This window comes from Oncorhynchus nerka, linkage group LG4 (assembly GCF_034236695.1).
Source record: "Oncorhynchus nerka isolate Pitt River linkage group LG4, Oner_Uvic_2.0, whole genome shotgun sequence".
NCBI lineage: Eukaryota > Metazoa > Chordata > Actinopteri > Salmoniformes > Salmonidae > Oncorhynchus > Oncorhynchus nerka.
In genome coordinates, this window is record NC_088399.1 from 63,384,335 (window position 1) to 63,403,225 (window position 18,891).

General features: G+C 42.3%; 1 protein-coding gene across 1 annotated transcript; it reads right to left on the reverse strand.

The window, feature by feature from the left end:
• Positions 1 to 12,516: 12,516 nt before the first annotated feature.
• On the reverse strand, positions 12,517 to 17,339 carry LOC115128374 (tubulin beta chain). The gene is made up of 4 exons (XM_029658175.2): positions 17,193 to 17,339; positions 14,709 to 14,817; positions 13,879 to 13,989; positions 12,517 to 13,666 (listed from the first exon to the last, which is right to left on the reverse strand). The coding sequence occupies exons 1-4, from the start codon at positions 17,247 to 17,249 to the stop codon at positions 12,609 to 12,611; spliced, it is 1,335 nt and encodes a 444-aa protein (XP_029514035.1). The 5' UTR covers positions 17,250 to 17,339; the 3' UTR covers positions 12,517 to 12,608.
• Positions 17,340 to 18,891: the final 1,552 nt, after the last annotated feature.

Sequence of the window (18,891 nt, forward strand, 5' to 3'; positions counted from 1 at the left end):
CTCACCCCCCCCCCCCCCCCCTTAAAATATTTAGATGCACTATTGTAAAGTGGCTGTTCCACTGGATGTCTTAAGGTGAACGCACCAATTTGTAAGTCGCTCTGGATAAGAGCGTCTGCTAAATGACTTAAATGTAAATGTAATGTAAATGTATCTGAGAAGAAGGATGCTAATCTACGTTCGAGTGAAGCTTGCCTTGAGCCTGTCGCATGCAATAACAATGTACATCAATCAGAACTCTGAAAGGTCAGGAGTCTATTTAACAAATTCTGAGCTGAAATTGTTCACCCCAATTTCTCGCACATATATCATCAGTTTGACATCCCCGTGCTGCTCTTCCTCCACTACACACTCTCGCGCGAGCAGCATCCTCTTTCTTGTGCTATCTCTCAGTAAAACAGTGTGCAGTCTTATACACCGGTGGTGCGACAAGGGTGTGTCACGCTCCGCTGCATGGGCTGTCCCAACAAGTACACTGTGGTAATGATGATGACTATATTGCTCTGAGGAATCTGAAAGATAGAGGAGACTCCTCCTCGCTCCAGTTAGGATTTCTTACACGCGTGTGGATTTGTATTCTCTCTTCAGTAGAGTGAATATGTGATCATACCAAACTTACTCAGCGACTATGCTACATTTGCCATCTGTCGTTCCCATTAATTACGAAGCGTAACGATTGGGTGTCCAGTCAGGGTGTCCACGTATTAACGCATTGGGCAGGACATCAAACGAATAATGAAGAATCACCAATTTCACATTGAACTACCATTCGTTCATCAATTACATAAACGATTGAGGGGGGAGAGGGGTGGACGAACCCTCCTCATAGTGTTTGTTCTGGTGTTCATTGTAAGGATATAGGCTACAATCTGTGGATGCAGAGAGGGTGTCCAACCTTCCCAAATAGCATAAGTAGCCTATGAAATGCTGCCTGGTGCCCAACAATAGTCATTGTCCCCGTTTCTATTTTCTATTATTAGCCTTTGTTTATGGGAAGTGCTATACTCTACATGTAAAATAATAATGCTTTTTTAAAATGTGTTCTAGGTGAAGATGAAGGTAATTACTGTCATCCTACCCGATTCTGCTGCGTTATTACCGGTAACACGCCCTAAATCACGCATATATGATATAGCTGTTAGACATGCATAAAAAACAGCCAAAATACCAGCCAGCAAACAAAAAAACGGTCCAATTTAACCCATACATTTCCCGGTAAAATAAAAAAAAAACGCTAGAACTGAGCAGATACCAATGAATCATAATTCGATGCTGGTAAATACCTTTCAGACAGGCTTGGATCCGAAAACAGCAGATGGGACGGGCGGGGTATAGGAAGTAGGGTTTTCTGCTAAATTATTATGTTTTCCTCTTAATATCGTCCCCCTCTCCCTCACCCCCAACTCGTCAAATAAAGGGACTTCAATGGTGTTACGAATCGGGATTATCTGGAGAGCCTCGGTAGGTGTCGGTTTGTGGTCTATTAATGATCGGTGGAGCTCGTGCAATTTCGTTAGAATCCGGACTCCGGAGGTTCGGCTTTGCATTATATCCCTTTATAAACAAGGTGGTTCGAGCCCTGAATGCTGATTGGCTGACAGCCATGGTATATCAGACCATATGCTGTTAAAGGTCCCCAAAGCACACACATCCCTGGGTCGCTCCTCTTTTCAGTTCGCTGCAGCTAACGACTGGAACGAGCTGCAACAAACATTCAAACTGGACAGTTTTATCTCAATCTCTTCATTCAAAGACTCAATCATGAACACTCTTACTGACAGTTATGGCTGCTTTGTGTGAAGTATTGTCTCTTCCTTCTTGCCCTTTGTGCTGTTGTCTGTGCCCAATGATGTTTGTATCATGTTTTGTGCCCCTACCATGTTGTGTTGCTACCATGTTGTTGTTATGGTGTGTTGCTACCATGCTTGTGTTTTTTATTTATTTTATTTTTTATTTAACTTTTATTTAACCAGGTAGGCCAGTTGAGAACAAGTTGTCTTTTACAACTGTGACCTGGCCAAGAAAAAGCAAAGCAGTGCGACAAAAACAACAACACAGAGTTACATATAAACAAACGTACAGTCAATAACACAATAGAAATATATATATACAGTGTGTGCAAATGTAGAAGTTTAGGGAGGTAATGCAATAAATAGGCCAAAGAGGCAAAATAATTACAATTTAGCATTAACACTGGAGTGATAGATGTGCAGATGATGATGTGCAAGTAGAGATACTGGGGTGCAAAAGAGCAATAAGATAAATAACAATATGGGGATGAGGTAGTTGGGTGTGCTATTTACAGATTGGCTGTGTACAGGTACAGTGATCGGTAAGCTGCTCTGACAGCTGATGCTTAAAGTTAGAGAGGGAGATATAAGTCTCCAGCTTCAGTGATTTTTGCAATTCACTCCAGTCATTGGCAGCAGAGAACAGGAAGGAAAGGGGGCCAAAGGAGGTGTTGGCTTTGGGGATGACCAGTGAAATACACCTGCTGGAGTGCGTGCTACGGGTGGGTGTTGCTATGGTGACCAGTGAGCTGAGATAAGGCAGGGCTTTACCTAGCAAAGACTTATAGATGACCTGGATCCAGTGGGTTTGGCGACAAATATGTAGCGAGGGCCAGCCAACGAGAGCATACAGGTTGCAGTGGTGGGTAGTATATGGGGCTTTGGTGACAAAACGGGTGGCACTGTGATAGACTACATCCAAGTTGCTGAGTAGAGTGTTGGAGGATATTTTGTAAATGACACCGCCAAAGTCATGGATTGGTAGGATAGTCAGTTTTACGAGGGTCTGTTTGGCAACATAAGTGAAGGATGCTTTGTTGCGAAATAGGAAGCCAATTCTAGATTTAATTTTGGATTGGAGATGCTTAATGTGAGTCTGGAAGGAGAGTTTACAGTCTAACCAGACACTGTGGTATTTGTAGTTGTCCACAGAGTCAGAACTGTCCAGAGTAGTGATGCTAGGCGGGTGCGGGAGGCAATCGGTTGAAGAGCATGCATTTAGTTTTACTAGCATTTAAAAGCAGTAGGAGGCCACTGAAGGAGTGTTGTATGGCATTGAAGCTCGTTTGGAGGTTTGTTAACACAGTGTCCAAAGAAAGGCCAGATGTATACAGAATGGTGTCGTCTGCGTAGAGATGGATCAGAGAATCACCAGCAGGAGCAACATCACTGAGATATATAGAGAAAAGAGTCAGCCAGAGATTTGAACCCTGTGGCACCCCCATAGAGACTGCCAGATGTCCGAACAACAGGCCCCCCCGATTTGGCACACTGAACTCTATCAGAGAAGTAGTTGGTGAACCTGGCAAGGCAGTCATTTGAGAAACCAAGGCTATTGAGTCTGCTGATAAGAACACGGTGATTGACAGAGTTGAAAGCCTTGGCCAGGTCGATGAACACGGCTGCACAGTACTGTCTTTTATGGATGCCGGTTATGATATCGTTTAGGACCTTGAGCGTGGCTGAGGTGCACCCATGACCAGCTCGGAAACCAGATTGGATAGTGGAGAAGGTATGGTGAGATTCAAAATGGTCGGTGATCTGTTTGTTAACTTGGCTTTCAAAGATTTTAGAAAGGCAGGGCAGGATGGATATAGGTCTATAAAAGTTTGGGTCTAGATTGTCTCCCCCTTTGAAGAGGGGGATGACCATGGCAGCTTTCAATCTTTGGGGATCTCAGACGATACGAAAGAGAGGTTGAACAGGCTAGTAACAGGGGTTGCAAGAATTTCGGCAGATAATTTTAGAAAGAGAGGGTCCGGATTGTCTAGCCCAGCTGATTTGTAGGGATCCAGGTTTTGCAGCTCTTTCAGAACATCAGCTGTCTGGATTTGGGTGAAGGAGAAGCGAGGGGGGGGGGCTTGGGCAAGTTGCAGTGAGGGGGTGCAGAGCTGTTGGCCGGGGTAGGGGTAGCCAGGTGGAAAGCATGGCCAGCCGTAGAAAAATGCTTGTTGAAATGATCGATTATTGTAGATTTATCGGTGGTGACAGTGTTTCCTAGCCTCATTGCAGTGGGCTATTCGATGCTAATGCATAACTCCACAGGATGTTTTTGTGCTGGTCAAGGGCAGTCAATTCTGGGGTGAATCAAGGGCTATATCTGTTCTTAGTTCTGCATTTTTTGAATGGGGCATGCTTATTTAAGATGGTGAGGAAAGCACTTTTAAAGAGCAACCAGGCACCCTCTACTGACGGGATGAGGTCATTTTCCTTCCAGGATACCCGGGCCAGGACGATTAGAAGGACCGCCCCTGAGCCCAGTTAGGGTCAGACGTCTTGGGACAGCCCTTTTCTGCCATTCCGAATAAAACCCAACTTTGAAAAATTATTATCAGACCATGTTTTTCTCCATTAGGAGGGGACAAAGGTTGTAGACCATTGCTGAATCTTTTAACCATACCACGTGGTTAAACTCTTAGACGATCGATACCGACAGAATAAGAACAAGTCTTTGATATTAATTATTAGTCTGCAGCTAGGAATTCGGTATCATTGAACGCGAAGAACGACAACCGCCGAAACATCCATTCTATAACGAAATGAATGAATGTCACTCTGAATTGCCCACTATAACCACGACAGAGAGAGAGAGGGAGAGACACGGAAAATTCTACAAAAGACACACACTTTTCACCAGCGATCAAGACGACACACTGAGCGTAAATATATTGATTGATTGCAATTGTTCCCGAATGAGTGAGCGTTCATGTGTAAAGGATTAGCATTTCAATTGTTATAATTGTCACTCTGTAGTGACTTCTCATCTGACCCCCAGTCCCTTTTTGTCTAACAAGCCGCCATGCCGGTTTAGCCCACTAGGGCACATTCTCCTATCATTTCATGTAACCATATTTACTGTTTGTTTATGCATTTCTGTGAATTACTTAGTTAGTAATAAATAAATGATTTAAGACAATTGATGGATGGATGACTCATAGTGAAGACTGGGTACAATTTACGACGTTTGGAATGAGACTAACGTGAGGTAAAGTAAATAATTAATTAATTCAAAGACTAATTGATCAGATAAAATATCAAAAAGTTATTTTAGGAAATGATAACTTTATAATCTGAATATTTTTCCTTGGTGCCCTGACTTCCTAGTTAATTAGTTACATGATTAGTCAGTTGATCGCGTAATACTAATTACAGAGAATCTTTGATAAAAACTATAAGTCTTCAATTTAATGATAGTAAAGACATGACAGCTGTCTAGCTGCTGATGGGGGATCCGATTAAAAAGTATAAAAATAGCAGACCCGTACCACATTGGGTGAGGCGGGTTGCAGGAGACCATATTCAGTCCGTAGATGGGAAGTGAGATTAAAAAATACACGAAAAAAAACGAGGAAAACGATATTTACACGGGACGGGACAAAACAAAACACACGTCCGACTGCTACGCCATCTTGAAGTATGTTAAGTGTTGTCATGTGTTGCTGCCTTGCTATGTTGTTGTCTTATGTAGTGTTGTGTTGTCTCTCTTGCCGCAGGAGGCCTTTTTCCTTTTTGTAGGCCGTCATTGTAAATAAGAATTTGTTCTTAATTGACTTGCCTAGTTAAATAAAGGTTAAATAAATGAAATAAAAATATACCAGGGGTGTGACAAAACATTTATTTTAACTGCTCTAATTACATTGGTAACCAGTTTATAATAGCAATAAGGCAACTCGGGGTGTTTTGTTTTGCACACTTTGTACAAAATAATAAAATGCAGTACTACAGGATATTTGTTAACGTAGCTCTTTATTAGCTAGCTATAACTGGCATGTTCACGTATCGCCAACCAGGATCAAACTGACCATGACCTAACCATTTGGGTGGTCTTAACCAATCATAGCGCAGTATGATATGGCGGTAAAATGCATCCAATTACAATTCAGTATTACATCCCCCTTCTTTTAAAACAAAAGAAACATGTTTACATATTCTAAGGGTTTCTTTTGAATACATGCTCTGTATTTTGAACTCACGGTAAGTAACCATTTATATTGCCTACTACACCAACTGAATCAACATAGACTCTGAAACAATAATCCAATACTGTTACTTTTCAAACAAGGGATTCTCAGCAACTCAGCTTTCACTGTAGAAATAACATCTTAACAAATACAATACCAAAACATTTCAAGTGAACTTTCAATAACAAGTTTACAGTCTGGAACTCTTTTAGGGCAGCGATCCGCCTACACCCTTTGACATTTCACAGGTCTAGGACAGCTCTGGGCTTGACCTCTCTTCCTGACCTTGTGCGATATGATGCTGAGCATGCTTCTGTGTCAGTCAACAGTTCTTGTGGTGTTGCAGGTAAGTATGGTGTATGCTGTGCTGTGTGTGTGTTTAGTCCATCACGTTCTCTTTCAGGGGAACAGTCCATCTCATCAGTGTGTTGTTCTTTTGTGTTCAGTAGGTGACGACGATTGTGGCGGTACACCGCTCCTTCTGTGGTGCGGATGTGATATGAACATTCAGTGTCAGCTGGCTGGATGATGACTGCTGGCTTCCAGAGGCCATGCTCCTGGATTCTAACTGACTCTCCGTTGATCAGTGGTGGCAGTGGTCTAGCTGACCTGTCGTAGTATCGTTTTTGTTGTTGTTGTCTCTGTGCACGTTTTTCATGCATTTCCTTGAAGCTGACGACCTCAGGTTGTAGCTGCTGGTTGGTGCTGGGAAGGATTGACCGAAGTCTGCGGCTCATCAACAGCTGGGCTGGTGATTTGAAGTTGTCAACTGGAGTGTTGCGGTATTCAAGGAGACTGAGGTAGGGGTCTCTCTTGTCTGCTTTTGCTTTGTCCATGAATGATTTAGCAATCTGCAGAGATTTTTCAGCAAGGCCATTACTTTGAGGGTAATGTGGGCTTGTGGTGACATGTGTGAACTCCCATGCTTTTGGTGAAGGATTCAAACTCATTGGATTTGTAACAGGGCCCATTGTCAGATATTAAAGTCTCTACAATGCCATGCCTGGCAAAGGCTGCTTTCAGCTTGTGTATCACAGCTGCAGATGTGGTGCTGTGAAGCTTGTCGGGTTCGAAGTATCTGCTGTAGTAGTCCACTGTTACGATGTAGTCCTCATTGTTCCAGGTGAACAGATCGGTTGCCACGACCTGCCAGGGTCGGTCTGGGATACAGTGAGGTAACATTGGCTCTTTGGTGTTTGAGGGGCATCGTTCAAGACATATGGCGCATTTACCAACAATGTCCTCTATTTGTTTGCACATTCCGGGCCAAAACAAAATGTCCCGTGCTCTCTGTTTGCACTTTTCCATGCCCATGTGTCCAGCATGGATCTTTGTCAAAACATCTTGTCTGAGACTGGAAGGAATAATGATTTTCTCTTCTTTGAAAATTCTTCAGTTGATCTGTGATAGTTCATCACGATGGTTCCAGAATTTTGAGACGCTGTGAGGGCATTTTCTCCTCTCCTCAGGCCATCCATCCTGTATGACTTTCCTCAGCTGTGTGAGTTGTGAGTCCTTTTCTGTTTCTTCTTGGATCTCCTTCAGTTTTGTGTCACTAACTGGTAAGTTGCTGTACACAGTGTGCACTTGCATGTCCTTGCCTTCACTGAGACTGCTGTCCTTATAGGTAAGAAACTTCCTGGAGAGTGTGTCTGCGACAGGGATGTCTGCCTGGACGGTGAGTGATTGTGAAGTCGTATTTTTGTAGTTGAAGGATCATTCTCTGTAGCCTTGGCGGGGCTACGGCTAGTGGTTTCCTCATAATTGACTCAAGGGGCTTGTGGTCGGATTCCACAATGACTTGTCGTCCATATATGTACTGATGGAAACATTTACATCCGAACAGAATGGCGTAGAGCTCCTTTTCGATTTGAGCGTAGTTGATTTCACAGTCTGTGAGAGATTTGGAAGCGTAGCCGATGGGCTTTCCTTCTTGCAGTAGCACTGCACCTAGTCCATACTTCGACACGTCCACTTGGAGTCTGAGCTCTTTGTCGGGGTCGTAGTAGGCAAGGATTGGTCCTGGTTCTCTCGTGATCAAGTCTTTCACATTCTGGAAAGCAATGTTGTGTGGCTTGTCCCAGAGAAACTCACTGGACTGCTTTAGCAGTTGACTCAGGGGTGCATTAGCATTGGAGAGGCTGGGTGCGAACTTGGCTAAGTAGTTGACCATGCCAAGCACTGTTTCCAGCTGTGCACGGTTCTTTGGTGACTCCATTTCTTTTATGGCTAAGACCTTCTGTGGATCTGGCTTGATTCCATTCGCTGTGAGAAGATGTCCGAAGTAGCTGACCTCTGTAGCGCCGACTGTGCTCTTCTCGGGGTTGAGCCGGACTCCTCTCTCGCGGGACCTTTGCAGCATCGCGCGGAGGTTTCGGTCATGCTCCTCTTTGGTTCGACCATAGACAAGGATGTCGTCCACAATTGCCACAACTCCGTCGAGGCCTTCGTACACTTCGTCGATCTTTCCCTGAAACTCGTCTTGGGCTGAGATAATCCCAAAAGGCTGGCGATGGAACCTGTAGCGTCCAAACGGTGTGTTGAATGTTGTGAGCTTAGATGACTCTTCTGTGAGCTTGATAGCCCAGTAGCCTGATCTAGCGTCCATGACACTGAAGTAGTGTGCTCCCGCTAGCTTGTGTGTGATGCCATCTAGCGTCGGTAAAGCGTAATGGGGGCGTTTGATAGCCTTGTTCAAGTCTATTGGGTCGAGGCATACTCAGAGCTTGCCTGTGCGTGGTTTCTCCACCAACACTAATGCGTTCACCCAGTCAGTCGGTTCTGTAACCTTGGTGACTATGTCAGATTGCTCCATGCTCTCCAACCTTTTCTTCAGACTGGCACGGAGAGCAAGGGGAATCTTTCTCGGTGGGTAGACCGCAGGGGTTGCGTCTGGGTCAAGGTGAATGGTACATTCTCCTGGGAATAATCCTATTAATGTAAAAACATCAGCAAACCCCATCCAGTACATTGTCTGTCTCTACTGGTGCTGTCACTGATAAAACTAGCTTGATGAGGTCCATGTCTAAACATGCTTTAAGACCTAGCACTGCAAGTGCTCTAGTGTCAACAACATAAAAGTCCAACTTCATGTCACTTTCCTTGTATTTGCATTTGAAAGTGCATGTGCCTTTTACTGGGAGCTGTCAGTCATAACTAGTCAGTCTGGGGGCTGTAGCTCGCACTCAGATGTCAAGCTGTGGTACTTATTCAGAGGAATAATGTTTACTTGTGCACCAGTGTCTAGTTTGAACTTTAGCTCTGTGCCTTGTGTTCCTATCTCAATGTCAGCAAAGGCTTGCTCTGTCTCTGATATTTGACTTTTCTGTGTCACTGAATCAATAAACAGTTCATCCGCGTTTGACTCTTTGATTGACATTTCATCTTCACTCACTGTGTCTACTGTTTTTCCACGGTAAGCTCTGCACACTTTTACAAAGTGGTTCCATTTTCCACATTTATTACACTGTTTGCCTTTAGCTGAGCAATTTCCTTGTTCGCCATGCACTTTGAACAAAATAATAATCCCACTTCTGACACCATGTCTTGTTTTGCACACTTTGTACAAAATAATAAAATGCAGTACTACAGGATATTTATTAACGTAGCTCTTTATTAGCTAGCTATAACTGGCATGTTCACGTATCGCCAACCAGGATCAAACTGACCATGACCTAACCATTTGGGTGGTCACAGTATGATATGGCGGTAAAATGCATCCAATTACAATTCAGTATGTTTACACATATGATTATTACCTGGGGGGTTGTGGTAATTGGCCAATATACCACGGCTGTATCCAGGCCCTCAGGGTTGCGTGTCGCTTAAGAACAGTCCTTATTATCCGTGGTAATATTTACCACACCCACTCGGGACTTTTTGCTTAAATAATGCACAGTAGGCCTATCTTTACACGGTAGAATTCAATGGCTATAGTTCTTACATGTTCTATGTTTGAGCTGCTTTTGAAAGCAAAAGTTGAATTGAAAACATTATTGGCTTTGTTGAATTCGATTTTCATAAATAGCAAGCTAGGACTGATGGTTTGGTTAGCTAAACTAGCAAGTCTATTTGTTTGGTTACCAAGGGAACTACTACTGTTTCTATCTAGTAAACTTGCTAGCTACTTCAGTGAATGTTGAACACATTTCTACCTGCAAAATAACAGATTTCTAGATTACATTTGTTAAAAAATCACCATAGTATGTGTTCCACACATTATTTCCCAGAGAACGCATAGCCCGTCTGTCACGTTCTGACCTTTATTTCCTTTGTTTTGTATTTATTTAGTATGGTCAGGGCGTGAGTTGGGTGGGCAGTCTATGTTTGTTTTTCTATGTTTTCGGGTATTTCTATGTTTCGGCCTAGTATGGTTCTCAATCAGAGGCAGGTGTCATTAGTTGTCTCTGATTGAGAATCATACTTAGGTAGCCTGGGTTTCACTGTGTGTTTGTGGGTGATTGTTCCTGTCTCTGTGTTTGCACCAGATAGGACTGTTTAGGTTTTCGCACATTTATTGTTTTGTTAGTTATTTCATGTCTAGTTCCTTTATTAAAGAACATGAATAACCACCACGCTGCTTTTTGGTCCGCTTCTCCTTCACCACAGGAAAACCCTTACACCGTCGTTGGTTGTCCCTTGCTTATTCACATCTTGTTTGCCTTGATGTTTGATAAAAAATAAATAAAAAATATAACTGTTTTATACCAACAAATGTTTAAAAATATATAGTTTTACAGCTTTAGATTTCCTTTAGGCTACAATATCACACTTATGGGAAGGTTAGTTACAGTGGTGGCTGATGATTTAAACAAATTCAAAATGGCCCTACATTCATAACCTAATTCGTTTTTCATTTATCTGTTTTGACTCTTTTTTTCCCTCCCCTTCTCTGAGTTTGTACTAACATAAGAAGAGCCAAGGTATTCTCCAATTCCAAACCTGTTTTTTACGAAGCATGATCTGACAGATACAATTTGATTCGTCTGCCACTGCTTGTGCCCTTTTGGAATTAATCACAGACTCAGGCAGAGGAATCTACATATGTTAATCTAGTGTATTAGACAAAGGCAAAACAAGATAGCAATATTTTGGAAGCTCATTTGGGTTTATCTGCTGTTTTCAAGTGCTTATTCATATTCTTTTATAATCTCGTTTTACAAATAGCCTAAACACCCAAAGGATGTTTTGCCTTTTCCAAACAGTTTATTGATATAATATTTGTTTCTATTTAACTGATTTTCTAATTGTTCAATGCGAAGGTGTTACAGCAAATGTTTGCAATGGTTTCATTGTGAATGTATTATTGCTTCATTATACCACAATATTATTTTCCAATAAAAACACCAGAGAGGTTTTCTAAAAATGACTTTTTATTTCTCCCCAGGGGCACCTTGCTTTTCACTTTCTCAGAGATCATTTTTAAAATAATCAGAATAGAAAAAAACTAAGAAAACACATACAAGAGAGTTGCAGTTTCATCCCTTCATAGTGCAGTACAGATGTCAACAATACCTGACACTATAGCCGGGTTTGGACATGTAGATAACCTGACTTGGACCTAAAATAACAATGACAATCTATGTGAATAGTGGTTAAAAATGTAAACATTTAGTAAAATGTTCTGTACACACACATTTGCAGAGGTTCCTTCAGATAATCTTGTTTCAAAAACTTGCTATGGTCAAATGGAATACAATTCCTGGACCTCTCCCCATTAGGTTCCAGTTCCACTATCACTGAGATTGATAATACTGGTAGAACCCAACACATGTTCACTGGTCATTGCCATGATATTGTTGTCTGTTATAAAGCTCCATTGGCACTATCAAACTAAATCCATCGATTCATTTTCATCCCATCTTTGTCTATGTCATCCTGTATTCACAGACGTTGGTTGGCGTCCGGGGGAGGGCGGCTCCAGGTGGCACAGACACCTTCATTAAAGTCAGGCCGGAATCGAGCCACCGTTCAGAAGTTAATTAGTTTGATCCCAGATCTTTTTGCCAATGACGTGGCAATGCCAATAGAAGTAGGTTGCAAGACAGCACAAACAGATCTGGGACCAGGCTATAAGTTAATAACCATAGTCTCAAAATCAGAACTGTGGGGTGAGAGGTCGTGTCGTGCTTATGTGGTCACGTTCACATTTATTTGTGACATGATTAAATCCAAAATCATGGCAACAACAAAAATAACACTGAAATTAACAGGAACAATTTTGGCATAGGCACAGGCTTCTTCTTTAACTTTCTTTCAACAATTTTGTTTCTAAACGTACTTATTTATTAAATGGTGTCACAGTAAATGGAATGCAGACTGCGTCCGGTTTATTTGTTCATAATGCTGCTTGTCACTCCTCTCCTCCTCTCTTACTTACATTCATTCTCCCTTGTCCAGTCACATTCTTCAGTCATTCTGTTCTCGTTGAGCCATTTCAACCATTTTCAGATTTGATCCTCCATTTCTGGGTGTGCAATTGGGCCCCTCCTCTTCTCAGCTACGTTGTATAGTATTTCTCCGGTTTTCTTTTGGCACTTTTCTTGTTTTCCTCTTTTTGTGGTATTTTGTTATTTTCCGGCTTTCCTTAGGACTTTTCTTCATTCTTCCACCTCGCTCATGTTGCTTCACTCCGTCTTTAAGCGTCCTCCTCAGCCTCCTCCTCAAACTCACCTTCCTCCTCGGCGGTGGCGTCCTGGTACTGCTGGTACTCAGACACCAGGTCGTTCATGTTGCTCTCTGCCTCAGTGAACTCCATCTCATCCATGCCCTCTCCGGTGTACCAATGGAGGAAGGCCTTGCGGCGGAACATGGCGGTGAACTGCTCAGAGATACGCTTGAACAGCTCCTGGATGGCCGTGCTGTTGCCGATGAAGGTGACGGCCATTTTGAGGCCTCTTGGAGGAATGTCGCAGACGGCGGTCTTGACGTTGTTGGGGATCCATTCAACAAAGTAGCTGCTGTTCTTGTTCTGGACGTTGAGCATCTGCTCGTCCACCTCCTTCATGGACATGCGGCCACGGAAGACAGCGGCGACAGTGAGGTAGCGGCCGTGACGCGGGTCACATGCGGCCATCATGTTCTTGGCGTCGAACACTTGCTGGGTGAGTTCCGGCACGGTGAGGGCACGGTACTGCTGGCTCCCCCTGCTGGTGAGGGGGGCGAAGCCGGGGATGAAGAAGTGGAGACGGGGGAAAGGCACCATGTTCACAGCCAATTTACGGAGGTCGGCGTTGAGCTGGCCGGGGAAACGCAGGCAGGTGGTCACTCCACTCATGGTGGCCGACACCAGGTGGTTGAGGTCTCCATAAGTCGGCGTGGTGAGTTTGAGGGTCCGGAAGCAGATGTCGTAGAGAGCCTCGTTGTCAATGCAGAAGGTCTCGTCCGTGTTCTCTACAAGTTGGTGAACCGAGAGGGTGGCATTGTAGGGCTCCACCACCGTGTCTGACACTTTAGGGGAGGGCACCACGCTGAAGGTGTTCATGATGCGGTCGGGGTACTCTTCACGGATCTTGCTGATGAGCAGGGTGCCCATGCCCGAGCCAGTGCCCCCACCCAGGGAGTGGGTGAGCTGGAATCCCTGGAGGCAGTCGCAGCTCTCAGCTTCTTTCCTCACCACATCCAGGACTGAGTCCACCAGCTCTGCTCCCTCAGTGTAGTGGCCCTTTGCCCAGTTGTTTCCTGCGCCGCTTTGACCTAGAAACATAGGAGGAAAGGGGGGTCATTTGAAGGAGAAAAGGGGAAGAGAGGAGAACACCTCAAACCATATTTTACTTCAAAAATGACAGGACGGTTACATAATATGTATTTTTTTTAATCACAGTTTAATTTCCCTATGTGCTAACTAAAAGTGATATGTCCCATACATTTCCAAGCAGTGCTAAACTCATACCCCTCTCATTCCTTACCAAACACAAAGTTGTCTGGCCTGAAGATCTGTCCGAAGGGTCCGGATCTGACAGAATCCATGGTGCCGGGCTCCAGGTCCACTAGGACCGCTCTGGGTACATACTTGCCACCTACAAGAGAAACAAAGATAGACACACACGCTCAATACTGCAGGGAACAATGGGCTATATGATGTCAAGGGGAGAGGAGTTCCTGTCTGTCCTCCAGGGGGAGGACAAAATATATCACGTCCTGTACACCTCCATTAGTCCACGAATTGAGTGATCCTATTCAGTATCCCTTGCCACGTTGATATTTTCACCCATTACATTACGGATATCATTTAAATGAATCTCAATTTCAATAGAATAAATGCATATATGTATGTTTGCATATACAGTACCAGTCTACTCATTCAAGGGTTTTTTCTTTATTTGTACTATTTTCTACATTGTAGAATAATAGTGAAGACATCAAAACTATGAAATAATATGGATCAAGACTGTTGGAAAAGCATTCCAGGTGAAACTGGTTGAGAGAATGCCAAGAGTGTGCAAAGCTGTCATCAAGGCAAAGGGTGGCTACTTTGAAGAATCTCAAATATAAAATATATTTAGATTTGTTTCACACTTTTTTAGTTACTACATGATTCCATATGTGTCATTTCATACTTTTGATGTCTTCACTATTATTCCACAATTTCGAAAACAGTCAAAATAAAGAATAACCCTTGAATGAGTAGGTATCTCCAAACGTTTGACTGGTACTGTATGTACATGTCTGTGTAAGCACCAAAGACATTCTTCTGTTGAAATGTTCTTTGTAACTGTAGAGGGTAGAGATGTGCTACCTGAAGCCTCGTTGTAGTAGACACTGATCCTGTCCAGCTGCAGGTCGCTGTCTCCGTGGTAGGTGCCTGTTGGGTCGATGCCATGTTCATCGCTGATCACCTCCCAGAACTAAAGTGGTCAGATCAATTAAAAGTCAACAAGAGGCTTGAATTGACACAGGCCAGCACTCCTAAAGTGCAGGTTGCGCTAAGAGGCTGAACTACCAACGTAATGTAATAGCCCATTCACTTGAGGGGTGGTGTGAGGTCAAGTGGTTGGGAAGCTGAGCTATTAATGTATATTTGGTTGTTGTTACTATATTATTACATTAGAAATGTAATGAAAAAAAGGACTATTGCTGTAAAGATGAACATGGCCATATACCATATAAGGTCACTTACAAAATATCATGCAAGACAAACTATTATGTTAAGTTGAACCATATACCATATGGATATTCAATACATTACATAATTCCAAAACTATTCAAAATGTCTCCCAGTGGCATTGTCTATCCTGGCACAGATGTGTGCTCTTGACTTCCCTGGTATCACACAGGTGAGAAATTGCTGTCGAATTCTCTCAGGGAGTGTAGAAAGCAGATGTTGGCATTGGCTCAGAAACAACCCTCAGTTCCATCCCTCCTGAGGCAAATCCAATAAATAATTACCTTCGCAGTCACAAGACATTATACTAGAATAAGGACCATCCATGAAGATTCATTATAAGTGGCTAAGAGAGAAGCAGTACTCTGTAGGCTACCACATAAGCAGGAAAAGTATAACCATCCCAGTGAGACGTTAAGGCGAAACTTCGTTAAGGAAGTGGCACAGACTGTCACACGAACTCAACTGACCCTATTCTGAAATGGAGAGAGAGGACACTGTGTTATATCATACACCTATTGATCTTTCACTCCACTGAAATCCAAACTTTAACCCCTCACAATAACAAGAAAGATTAGCGACATGGCCAATTCTTGTTCACCGTGCTAATACAAAATTCTCATTTAACACATCAACAAGTTAGGGCTACCAAATTAGGCTAGTGACACACTCCGTTCCCATCCACCACAAAGGGTAGGGCTGAATAGACTTATCTAGCGAACCGGTATAGACATCATTTTTAAAGAGAGTAATTGAGGCCTTGTGTGGATATTAAATTATGTTGATTACATTTCACTGGACCCTCCATGGTGGTGTTCCCAAATGGTGTTGTGTAAAATAATTAAGTTGAGGATAGAAATATATCGGCTACACTAAAGCGTCCGCTCGGCTCTGTATATCACAAAGCCTTGAGTCATTTAAATGACGTCATCTGCTCTGCTAGTCTACCACTTGTTCATATCCCTCCCCCTCGCCCAGATGCCCCCGTCTCAGAGTTTTTGGCATTCGTTCCTCGCTCCTGCCTACCTCAGCAACTTTCCCCTTTTTTCTTCTTAAATGACGTTAATTAAACTTCAACAATACAACGGCTATAGTTTCTCCGCTATTTTACATAATTCGTCATTGTGACATGAATATCATAGTGTTAATAATTGTTTATTTTACTGATCTATTATGCGCACTCAGCCAAGAGCCGGCGTGTAAATGCGCAACAGGGCATGCGTTTCTGTCGTAAAATGCCCGTTACTCTTTTAAAGTTTGACTTAAGTAACGTAAGTAACGTTACTTATGTAAATGTGTAATGCAAGGGAATACTGAGACTAAAATGATAGGAATCCTCGACTTGGCAAACCACAATAAAAAGGAAATAAATTGTCTCGAAAATGCTATATTTGTGCGTCAACATCTGTAAACGCCGGGGGTGAACTATATGAAGCTATTGTTTCTTGCCAGTGTCATAAAGGTAGGACTAAGTGTCTTTTTAGTTGACTTATCATTTGTGTTTTAAAGTCTTCATTTTAGACATTTGTTTTTCGTAGTCTGTTCCAGACACAAAACAATGAGCGTGGCAGAGAGAGGCCAGACAGAGGGACACAGCCACACGCCCAGCGAATTCCTGTCTCGATAGACCCGTTACCTCACTATAAGAAAATAACTGTCAGCGTTCTTCCAGTTTCGCTTTCTTCTACGACTAGTTCACATTGACAAATTATAAATGTATATCCCATAAAGAACCAAACTAAATAGAAGTTAATTATAAATGTATATCCCATAAAGAACCAAACTAAATAGAAGTTAATTATAAATGTATATCCCATAAAGAACCAAACTAAATAGAAGTTTTACAACAGGACTGAAAAGGGGACAACAAAAGGGATATTCTTTCCGGTACTCTTCATCCATTGAGATAACTTTAAATGGCCACCTCATGTTAGAAAAGACCATAACGGAACATTCTGCATTGAATGCTTATCATTTCGGTTAAGTGGAACATTTCGACTTAAAATACACATAGCCTAGAATACAACTTTTTGTCTCGAGAAGCAACAAATGGTATAATGCATTATTGATTAATTCCCAAATGTAAGCCTTGTTCATTTCAGTTTTCGAGATTCTTACCTTGGCCCCAATCTGGTTACCGCACTGGCCAGCCTGAATGTGCACGATTTCCCTCATTCTATATGCTAGTTAAAATAGAAAATACAAGCGAAGATGTGGAGTGCTGTTATTGCCACAGTTGACCCACTGACCACTGTGAAGTATGTGGATGCCACCTTTGAGCAAGGCGGGACAAAGAATTTATAAGTCTGGATCGTGCCCAAACCGAGGCTTGAGCTAATGATTGGTCACGGTCTTCGGAAAACCAATCTTGATTGGCTGAGGAAAGAAAATCTAAGGGGTTTCTCTGCCGTAATGAAAGGGGCCGGAAGTAGAGAGGGAGTGCCGCGTCCCGTCCTGTCATCACTGTCCTGTTGGAGCAGGCCATGGAATCAGCACACTTGCTGTCAAAGATGTTCTTATGTATGACTTTCCTGCCATGCATCCTGTAAGACTCCTATAGAATTGGCTATTAATGTAAAAATATTTTGTTGGATAATATTTTCCCCCCTATTAGATGTGAAAACAGTCCCTATAATAACAAACTAAAAAGGGATATTATATACAGTTATTGATTACCTGAAATCAGATCAGCCAAGCCAAATCATTGACATATTGATAACCTTATTACAATAAATGCAAAGATGTTCATCATCCAAAATATGAGTTTAAAACAAATATGCTTTAATGACGTTGTAAGTAACATAAAAATTTCCAGGACATAGACATGTCTTATATGTGCAGAAAGCTTAAATACTTGTTAATCTAACTGCACTGTCCAATTTACAGTAGCTATTACAGTAAAAAAATACCATGCTATTGTTTGAGGAGAGTGCACAACAACAACAAAAAATTTATCACGGCAACTGGTTTGATACATTCACATCTAAAGGTAAATAATGTACTTAGATTCAGTAATCTTACTCTGATTTGTCATCCCGAGAGTCCCAGAGATAAAATGTAGCATAGTTTGATAAAATCTATTTTTATATTAAAATGTAGTAATTGGGTTCTACCCCTGCTGTCTCTGGCTCCACACCCACCCCTCCCGGCCATCTAGATGTGTGAAAGTTAGTGTATAAGCTAATGATCCATCATATATGACATCCCTGGGAGTGTGTAAACTTACATTTTGTAGTACCATATCATTTCTGTATGTTCTCATGAAAATGTATTAATTGACCAATTCGGCACATTGTGCAGTATTACAATGCTCCACTGGATAAATAGGAAACTTTGCACATACACTGCTTCCATCTAGTGGCCAAAATCTAAATTGTGCCTAAACTGCAATATTATATTATGGCCTTTGTACTGCATTTCAAAGATGTAACATTTGTATTATTTTTTTACCAGATCTAATGTGTTATATTCTCCTACATTAATTTCACATTCCACAAATTTCAAAGTACTTTCTTTCAAATGGTATCAAGAATATGTATATCCTGGCATCAGGTCCTGAGCTACAGGCAGTTGGATTTGGGTATGTCATTTTAGGCGAAAATGTGTAAAAAGGGTCCGATCCTTAAGACAATCATTCAATGCGGTGGTTGCATGAAGCAAAACATTCAAGTACAACCTGTCACATTGGTGCCGTGTCCCAGATCACAGAAGATTGGCCTCACTTGAAAGAAGTTGGGTTGCCATCAGAATGAGAGGCTATGGGGTAGACAATTTGAGGACACACACACACACACACACACACATCCTCTCTTTTAAA

Coding starts and splice junctions, on each gene's coding strand:
- LOC115128374 (XM_029658175.2), bottom strand. CDS start 17,249: ATGAGGGAAATCGTGCACATTCAGGCTGGCCAGTGCGGTAACCAGATT. Junction 13,990..14,708: donor CTACTACAACGAGGCTTCAG/GTAGCACATCTC, acceptor TTTCTCTTGTAG/GTGGCAAGTATGTACCCAGA. Junction 13,667..13,878: donor GCCAGACAACTTTGTGTTTG/GTAAGGAATGAG, acceptor CTATGTTTCTAG/GTCAAAGCGGCGCAGGAAAC.